At 46.3% G+C, this 9,981-nt stretch overlaps 1 protein-coding gene across 5 annotated transcripts in view; it reads right to left on the bottom strand.

Annotated features, from left to right (window-relative positions):
* Positions 1-2,087: 2,087 nt before the first annotated feature.
* LOC120982214 (SLAM family member 5-like) overlaps positions 2,088-9,981 on the bottom strand; it is a 76,306-nt gene continuing 68,412 nt past the window's right edge. For 4 of the 5 annotated variants that reach the window (XM_040412217.1, XM_040412218.1, XM_040412216.1 and 1 more), the window contains one exon: positions 3,082-3,570. In XM_040412217.1, coding sequence (XP_040268151.1) covers positions 3,440-3,570 — 131 coding nt within the window. In that variant the 3' untranslated portion in view covers positions 3,082-3,439. Of the gene's footprint in view, positions 3,041-3,081; positions 3,571-9,981 lie in introns of those variants that run through there. The other variant, XR_005774861.1, reaches the window with a different exon arrangement.

The following is a 9,981-nucleotide window of genomic DNA, read 5'->3' as shown; positions in this document are numbered from 1 at the left end:
GGGCGTCATATTGTGTTGGGGACAGTAAGGAATCATGCTGCTCTGAGGGGAGTACTAAGCGGAAATTACTATTGTGTGGTAGACACTTACAGGCATTATACCTTGTGGGAAGGAATAAAGAGGCATTGTGTTGTGTGAGGACACTAAGGGGCATCACCCGGAGTCTTACGGTCCTAAGGGGCACCTTTGCTGTGTAGGACACCAAGAAGCCATTACTACTGTGAACAGCTATTTAGGGGTAATCTCTACTTATGAGAAGGAACTAAGGGGGTTCCACATATCTCCAAACTTTTGAAAAGCTGAAGGGCGGACAAATATGTGGCGTACTAAGTGCACCAAAACGAAACTTTTTTACACCAAGCCATGCTTCTTACTCATACCAATACCTATCTATACACATCCAATCCCCTTTGTGCCCCCTCACAGTACGTATACCCTCTTGGTGCCCTCACATTGTAGTTATGTTCCCCTACAGTATAGCTGCTCCCTTCCAATAGTGCTGCCCCTTATTGCCCAGCCTACAACTGTGCTGCCCCCTTACCTAGTCCTGTTCCCCTGAGGGATGGAGCATATTCTCCCCCGGCTTTTGCTCTCTTCTACTCAGCGCAGCACGGGGTATGGCGTAACTGCATTGCTCCTGCTACTGAGGATGTCAGAGGCTGGAGGATGGTGAAGCAGGGGGCTTACAGATTTAACTTCAGAATGCAGATACCGTTGAATGGGAGACATTCCTCAGCTCTCTGGAGATGCTGGAACAGCCGCCGAAATCCAGGACGGTCCCTCTGTAACCACAGAGCACACGAGCTGCAAGCCGGTCTCTGTCTTCGACCAATCTCTTTCACAGGCCCCGGCTGCTCTCAGGATGCATGGATTTGGTGGCTTCTCTTTACCCTTCACCTACAGCACCAAACCCTCTGCGGGTGGTATATATCTTCTATTGCCCTACTAATTTTCTGAGTTATTGTACCCTTCATCCCCCCGGCAGCAGCCACCAGCTCACTCTCTCATGTCCTGGAGCCCTGGGACCCCCGCTGATCAGCTGTTTTGAGAAGGTAGGGGCACTCCTGTGAGCGCTGCTGCTTCTCCTTGCTCACCAAGAACAGCGTTGTATATTGTATGGTGGCTGTGCTTGGTATCGCAGCTCTGCCCCTTTCACTTGAATGAGGCCAAGCTGCTCCTAGGCAAAGTGAAAGATGAACGTGACGTCACTGGCCTAAGGCAGAGAGAAGGTCGCGGCACTCTCAGGAGCGCTGCTGCATTCGCGAACAACTGATCAGCGGGGGTCCCAATTGTCAGACCCCCACCAATCAGAAACTGGTAACCTATCCCGAAGATAGGTTATCAGTAAAAAAAAAATCTTGGAAAACCCCTTTAACTTCTAACACAAGCCGAAGGACCTGCCAGGTATCAGCCAATCCTGATGTAACTTCAGCACAGGACCTTTGCCAATCAGGTCAGCTGATCAGAAGGTCCTGTGTCATCCCATCTGGCTGTGATACTACATGTGCTCAGTAGATTACAGCACACACAGATGCATTCAGCTCTTCCTCTCCCATTATACGGTACATTATACAGAGCGGCATACAGCTATAGGGCGTTACCTTAGTTTTTAGTGCGATGTCTACAATGTCCATCACATTCTACCTAAGGTATATGACTGCCCCAGAGTCAGTATGATGTCACAGTCTGCCCATGACATCACTATACTTTTCTGCCATGGTAAATCACATATCATACAACATGGCGTATCACATTGGTACAAGAGATCTATATATAGCATGCATAAATATACAGCAGTGCTGCTATCTTCTAGAAACAGTCACTTAACAGTCCAATGGTTCTACTAGGTGATATGGCCACCACAACAGGGTCAACCGGTAACCCATAGCAACTGTTACTGCAAAGGATACGGTCTTCTATGTAAAAGGTGCAAGGCTGATTTCCAACCCTCTAACAAGCATATACTCTAAGAAACAGGGTGAGAGGAGGTGGGTACAAGGGGGTTATTTACAGACCACTTTTTGGTGTAAAAATGTTGCACAACCCCCTTTTGACAACACTGGCATTTTTGTGCTGCGAATTGCGATTGACACATAGAAGTGTCGAGGGTGTAACGCAGGCCATGCTGGGGCCAGCAGTTCGACCCCGACACATTTACCAAGTAGAAACAGGCGTAAATGTGTAAACCAACCAGGGTCTAGTCTAGCTTTTCAGCCAGGCACACGGCTGCTTAAGGTGCACCTACTTCCTGATGAGGCGCATGCCTCATCATAAATTAGGTCCATCATTAGACAGCAATACCAGCACAAAAGCAAGTACAAGACCGGCATAAAAAGCCAGTCTTTGTAAATAACTCCCAAGGATTAACAAGGAGAGACTGTTAAATCTGGTAGGAAATGTGAAAAATGGTGGTGAAGGAGGGCTAGACTTTTTGGCACAGTGTCTGTCCTCCCATCTAGTAAGCAACCTTGAACCAGGAAAGCTGTGTCCACCAAACACGGCTGTCCACCACAGTTCGGCCTTCATAACTCCACAAGCCTAAAATATCCTCATGGGTGCTCAACTTGTAACGTGTGTCTCCCAAAGTACAAGTTCACCCTGCCGTGAGACTAATGATAAACTCGTTGTGGTCCACCACTGAACTACTGCCACCAGGAGTGCCCTGATCCAACCTTACATACTACAACTTCTAACTATTCACACACGAAAAGCAGGAGGGTTGGGTGGGTCTTTGTCAAAGGCCACTCCCTCCCCTACATCTCCACTATTTTTCCACTGTTTCCACTTTGCCGGAATGAACAAGGGCTCACCCTCCCCATGCCAGACAATCTAGTGACACTGGAAATGTGACCAATACCATTTACCTCTACTACCAAACTAACTACTCCTTCTGCTTCCCTTAACTTGTTCTACCATGCTAGGGACATTCTGGCACCTCTTATGACTCCTTAGACCTTTCCCTCCCCCCACACACACTTTTCATAAATCAGGGCATTTCAATTGGGCCAATAAGGGGTAAAAACTGCCATTCTCTATGGACCTAAAAAAAACAAACAGCATTAGATATGGTAAAAAAAAGTAGGCAAGAACAATAACAGTACAAGCAACTTTATTATGTAGAAAAGTAAAGTGAAGCTAAAAATGCAAAAAGGGCATACTGCAGTGTAAAGTACCTTTAAAGCTAAAAGCAATATAAAAGAGTACATTTATGTAAATAAAATCGATTCGGTGCATTTTATTATACACAAAAGGGATCTTCATACATTTCTTGAGATGGAGAACAAAAAGTTCACCTTCCAATTGGTATTGGCACTGCTTGGCAACATTCATGCCAGGCTGCCACACTACAGAAGAAGGCATTTATTAGAGGTGGCTAGGACCTATGATGTTGTCTGCTCTTAGTTATAAAGTTTACCACGAATCATCAACATATTTACGGTTATATATTCCTTTCTGTCTTCAAGTGACATGTAAAAAAACAGCAAGTGAGGACCAGTATACACCCAGATAGTATAAGACGCCCGATATTGTTCCAGGTGTAATCCGCCCGGTTTCTTGTGTGTCTTCTCCCTGCAAAAAAAATTCAGTTACTGGAGAGATTATAATTTAATGAATAAACTACTAGTTTCAAGCCAAGCACTAAAGATGCCCACACACATTACATCAACATCCACTGAAACCACCAATTTCAGCAAGACTGGTCAACTGTCTAATGTGCGGCATCCTCCTCTGTGGCCTCCTTTCTCGTGCCCCTCCAATCCATCCTCAGTTCTCCTGCCTGATTAATCCACCTCTCATCTTGTTTCTCCGTTCACTGGCTCTCCATTGTCAGCAAATTCAGTTCAAAATATTAATGACAAACTAGTCTTCTTCATACATCTCTGTCCTAATCTCCTGATACCTGCCCACATGTAATCTACAGTTCACAACTAGTCCTCTCCATACATCTCTGACCTAATCTCTTGATACCTCCCCATATGTAATCTACAGTTCACAACCTGCCCCTCCTTACATCTTACCACATTTTCTGATATCTCCCCACATTGAATCTCCAGTCTACAACCTGTGTCCTCCATAATTCTCTGACCAAATCTCCCAACACTCCTACACATGTAATCCCCTACCGCACCCTGTCCTCACCAGGGGCGTTGCTAGGGTCTCAAAAGATCCGGGGCCCAAGCACCAATGCATATGGCCTAATTCTCTAAGTTGAACAACTGAACCCCCCCTCCTGCAAACACTAGCACTGAAGACATTTTACTGTACTTGCTATACAGCAGCACATACCTCTCACATCCAGGGCCTCCCAGGTGATGTCTCCTCGGATGTAGATCTTCTCTGACATCATCTTCTCCATTCGGTCCGGACACTTTTCTCAGCCACCTCGTCTCTGCAGAGTGTGACGCACAGACATCTTAGCTTCCTTACTTTTCTGTACCCCCAAATACTATCCTGAAGAAAAATTAGTGCCCCCCATAGTAACAGTACTCCTCATAGTGCCACCAATAGTAATTCCCTTCTAGAATGCTCTCATTAGTAATACTGCCCCCTACAGTGCCCCAACAGTGATAATGATCCCCAAGAGTGCCCCCATTAGTAGAAGAGCCCTCCAGTATTAATAATGCACTTACAGAGCCCCCAGTAGAAATAAGCCCCCCCTAATGTCCCCCCCCCAGTGGTAATAAAGCACTCTACAGACCTTCAGTAGTAATAAGGACCCCCATAGTGCTCTTAGTAGAAATAATGCGGATCCCTCCTTTAGAGCCCCCAGTAGTAATAAGAACGCCTAATGTGCCCTGGATTTAAAATGCCCCCACAGTGCTCCCAGTATTTATATTGCCCCCTACTGTTATAATGCTCGCCCTGAAGCGCCCCAAGTATTTATAATGCCCCCTGAAGTGTAGTTATATTCCTCCGTTTAATGTCCTCAGAAATTATAATTCCTCAGAACCTCCGCCATACAGTCCAATGTAAATAACACGATTTCCCTCCCTCCGCCATAGAGTGCCTTATAAATACTATCACACCATCTCTCCAGCCCCCTCTAATATACAGTCCCATGTAAATAACATCCCTCTCTATCTACAGCCCCCTCCAAAATACAGTCCCATGTAAATAACATCACACCATCTCTCCTGCCCCTTCCAATATACAGTCCCATGTAAATAATATCACCTCCTCAATATTCAGTCCTATGTAAATAACATCACTCCCTCCCCCAGACACCTTCAACATACAGTCCCATGTAAAAAAAATCACTCCTCCCCGGCCACCTCCAGCATGCAGTCCCATGTAAATAACATTACCCCTTAACATTCAATCCCATATAAATAATATCACTCCCTCCCACAGCTGCCTTCAACATGCAGTCCCATATAAATAACATTACCCCTCAACATACAGTCCCATGTAATTAACATCAGTCCACCTCACTGTCCCATGTAAATAACTTACCTCCCTTCAGCCCTAACATACAGTCCCGGTTAAATAACTACAACTCCCAACATTGCTCTGCCTCTCACACTGAGTGTCACGGATGGTGTACAGGAAACAATATGATACAAATAACATACGATGACTCACTGGATCCACAACTAAGGAACAAAAGGGAGACCCCTGCAATCGACCTGCCGCTCTCCCTTATTGCTCAGCCTATGCGACCACTCTAAAGGTGAATGGGCGCATATCCACGTACCTCGGCTATCTTAACCTAAAGGCCCTACAATAGTGAGGGGACACGACCACCGGCTCCCTACACAGACACGGAGGGAGTCAGGGTCACCTGGATCCAGACTACAGAAAATCATAAATACAAAACAGCACTTATCTGAAGACGACTGTGAACTGAGAACTGGTAGCTGGGAGAAGAAGACAGCATGCACACTCATTCCAGGAAGTTGTATCAGCCACACCCAACTACCTTATGGGGGAGAATATAAAGGGAGGTAATGAGTCTGACTGCATGACAGCTGAGATAGCCTAACGAGGTGAGGAACAGAAACCAAAACAAAGAAACTCAAGGGGGAGGATCTGAACGGCTCCTGTCAGAGCTTCTCAGCTGTCTGCTTGTGACAGTACCCCTCCCTCTAGGAGTGGACTCCGGACACTCAGGGCCCACCTTCTCAGGATGGGACCTATGGAAAGCCCTGATGAGGCGAGAGGCCTTAATGTCCGTCACTGGGAGCCACATCCTCTCCTCAGGACCATAACCCTCCCAATGAACGAGGTACTGGAGGGAACCGCGGACAAGACGAGAATCCACAATCCTAGAGACCTGAAATTCAAGATTCCCATCAACCATAATCGGAGGAGGAGGCAAAGGTGAGGGTACAATAGGTTGAACATAAGGTTTCAATAAGGACTTATGGAAAACATTATGGATCTTCCAAGTCTGAGGAAGATCAAGACGGTAGGCAACAGGATTGATGACAGACAGGATCTTGTAAGGCCCAATAAACCTAGGACCCAACTTCCAGGAGGGAACCTTCAATTTGATATTCTTGGTAGACAGCCACACCAAATCACCAACATTCAGGTCCGGACCAGGCACACGTCTTTTATCTGCCACACGCTTATATCTCTCACTCATATTCTTTAGATTATCCTGAATATTTTGCCAAATAGATGACAAAGACGAGGAGAATCTGTCCTCATCAGGCAAACCAGAAGAGCCCTCTCCAGAGAAAGTCCCAAACTGCGGATGAAACCCATATGCACCAAAAAATGGCGACTTATCAGAGGACTCCTGACGACGGTTATTTAAAGCAAACTCAGCAAGGGACAAAAACGAACACCAATCCTCCTGATTCTCCGCCACAAAACAGCGCAGATATGTCTCCAGATTCTGATTGACACGCTCTGTCTGGCCATTCGACTGCGGATGGAAAGCAGAAGAGAATGACAAGCGAACCCCCAAGCGAGAACAGAAAGCCTTCCAGAATCTGGAAACAAACTGCGTGCCCCTATCAGAGACTATGTCAGAAGGAATCCCATGCAATTTGACAATGTGGTCAACAAATGCCTGCGCCAGCGTCTTAGCATTGGGCAAACCGGGAAAAGGGATAAAGTGCACCATTTTGCTAAAACGGTCCACAACCACCAGAATCACAGACTTCCCCGAGGAACGAGGCAAGTCCGTTATGAAGTCCATGGACAGATGTGTCCAAGGACGGGAAGGAATGGGCAAAGGAAGGAGAGGACCTGATGGCCGTGAGTGAGGGACCTTGGCACGAGCGCAAGTCTCGCAAGCTGCCACAAAACCCTCAACCGACTTACGAAGCGCAGGCCACCAGAATCTACGAGCAATGAGATCCAGTGTGGCTCTTGTCTCCGGGTGCCCAGCAAGGACCGTATCATGGTGTTCTTTAAAAATCTTGTGTCTCAAAGCGAGAGGCACAAACAACCTCCCAGGAGGACAAAGATCAGGAGCTTCTGACTGGGCTGCCTGCACCTCTGCCTCCAATTCAGGAAAAAGAGCAGAGACCACCACACCTTCAGCTAAAATGGGACCCGGGTCTTCAAAATTCCCACCTCCCGGAAAACAACGTGACAGGGCATCTGCCTTCACATTCTTAACCCCAGGGCGGAACGTAACAACAAAATTAAACCTTGAAAAGAACAAAGACCATCTGGCCTGTCTCGGGTTCAGACGCTTGGCTGACTCCAAATAGGCCAGATTTTTATGGTCAGTAAACACGGTAATAGGGTGTCTGGCTCCCTCTAGCCAATGGCGCCATTCCTGAAAAGCCAACTTGATGGCCAACAATTCCCTATCTCCCACATCATAATTTCTCTCTGCGGAGGAGAGCTTCTTTGTAGAAAAATGCACACGGTTGCCATTTGGCAGGAGAGGAACCCTGAGACAAGACCGCCCCCACCCCTACCTCAGAAGCATCAACCTCAACTATGAAGGGTAAGGAAACATCAGGTTGTACTAGGATGGGAGCGGAAGCAAAACTCTCCTTGATATTAGAAAAGGCCTTACGCGCCTCTACCGACCAGGAAGAAAAGTCTACCCCCTTTCTGGTCATATCCGTGAGTGGTTTAACAACAGAGGAATAATTCAAAATAAATTTCCTGTAATAATTAGCAAAGCCCAAAAAAACGCATCAGCGCCTTCTGATTCTCAGGAAGCTCCCACTCAAGCACAGCGCGGACCTTCTCGGGGTCCATGCGAAAACCAGAAGCGGAGACAAGAAACCCCAGAAATTGGATCTCCGGAACCGCAAACACACACTTTTCCAGTTTCGCGTATAATTTATTCTCCCGCAGGATGAGTAAGACCTGACATAAGTGTTCCTTATGAGTTTTGAAATCAGGAGAAAAAATCAAAATGTCATCCAAATACACTAATACAAATTTTCCCATTAAATGATAAAAAATGCTGTTGACAAAATGCTGAAAAACGGCTGGGGCATTCATCAAACCAAAAGGCATAACTAAATTCTCAAAATGGCCCTCAGGGGTATTGAAAGCCGTCTTCCATTCGTCTCCTTCTCTGACCCTAACCAGGTTGTATGCCCCTCTTAGGTCTAATTTGGAAAAGACTTTCGCCCCAACAACCTGGTTAAACAAATCTGGGATTAAAGGAAGCGGATACGGATCACGAATAGTGATACTGTTCAGCTCCCTGAAATCCAGACAAGGTCTTAAAGAACCATCTTTTTTCTTAACAAAGAAAAAACCAGCGGCAACAGGTGACTTTGAGGGTCGTATGTGTCCTTTTCTCAGACTCTCAGAGATATAAGCACGCATCGCGACCCTCTCAGGTTGGGAAAGATTGTATAAACGAGATTTAGGCAGCTTGGCACCCGGGATGAGATCAATAGGGCAATCATACTCCCTGTGCGGAGGCAAATCCTGAACTCCACTCTCAGAGAAAACATCCAAAAATTCAGAGAGGAAAGGTGGTTTTAGTAGAAACCTCAGAAATAGATGTTATGAGGCAATTCTCTCTGCAAAAGTCACTCCAACCATTTATTTGCCTCGCTGGCCAATCAATGGTGGGGTTATGTTTAGTGAGCCAGGGTAGCCCCAACACTAGAGGAGTAGGCAAACCGCCAAGGACGAAACATGACACATCCTCAACATGAGTATCATTTACAATTAAACGGATATTGTGAACTATGCCCTTTAATGATTTCTGAGAAAGTGGAGCTGAATCAATAGAAAAAACAGGAATATTTTTTCGCAAAGTGCATACCTGGAAACCATGAGTTATTGCAAATTGGTTATCAATGAGGTTGACAGCTGCTCCACTATCCACAAAAATCTCACAAAAAATGCTCTTGCTCTCTAGCGCCACCCTAGCAGGCAGGACAAAACGGGAACTACAAGCAAAAGACAATTCTTCAATTTCCGCCTCAACCCTGCCAATAGTAACAGACGGAATATTCTTAAAAGATTTCTTCCTTTTTGTCTCTTTATTACTCCCAGAAAACTGCCTGAATCTCCTAGAGGGACAAACATTTGCCAGATGATTTATACCTCCACAACAAAAGCAAACCCTGCCCTGCGGGCTGAATCCTCTATTGTCAGAGGCAATCAACCCCAGCTGCATGGGCTCCTGCTCAGAAGGGGCTGACAGCGACTGAGACCCCTGTGCACAGAATGACTCCGCTGCACTGTCCCGGGACTGAGCGTGATAAGAAGGAGAAATCTCTCCTCTTTCTTTAAGACGCCTGTCAATACGAACAGCCTGAGACATAGCAGAATTCAAGGAGGTAGGTCTTTCATGAAAGGCAAATGCATCTTTCAATCCCTCAGAAAGACCATAGCAAAATTGACTTCGGAGTGCAGCATCATTCCAACCCGTATCTGCTGCCCATCTCCGAAATTCTGAGCAGTATATCTCTGCGGATTGTTTACCCTGGCATAACAGACGTAGTCTAGACTCAGCCAGAGCAATACGATCCGGATCATCATATATCTGACCCAGGGCTAAAAAGAATTCATCCACTGAACGGAGGGGTTGTGCCCTCT

This window comes from Bufo bufo, chromosome 11 (assembly GCF_905171765.1).
Source record: "Bufo bufo chromosome 11, aBufBuf1.1, whole genome shotgun sequence".
Taxonomy (NCBI): Eukaryota; Metazoa; Chordata; class Amphibia; order Anura; family Bufonidae; genus Bufo; species Bufo bufo.
This window is presented reverse-complemented; position numbering and strand designations above follow the sequence as displayed.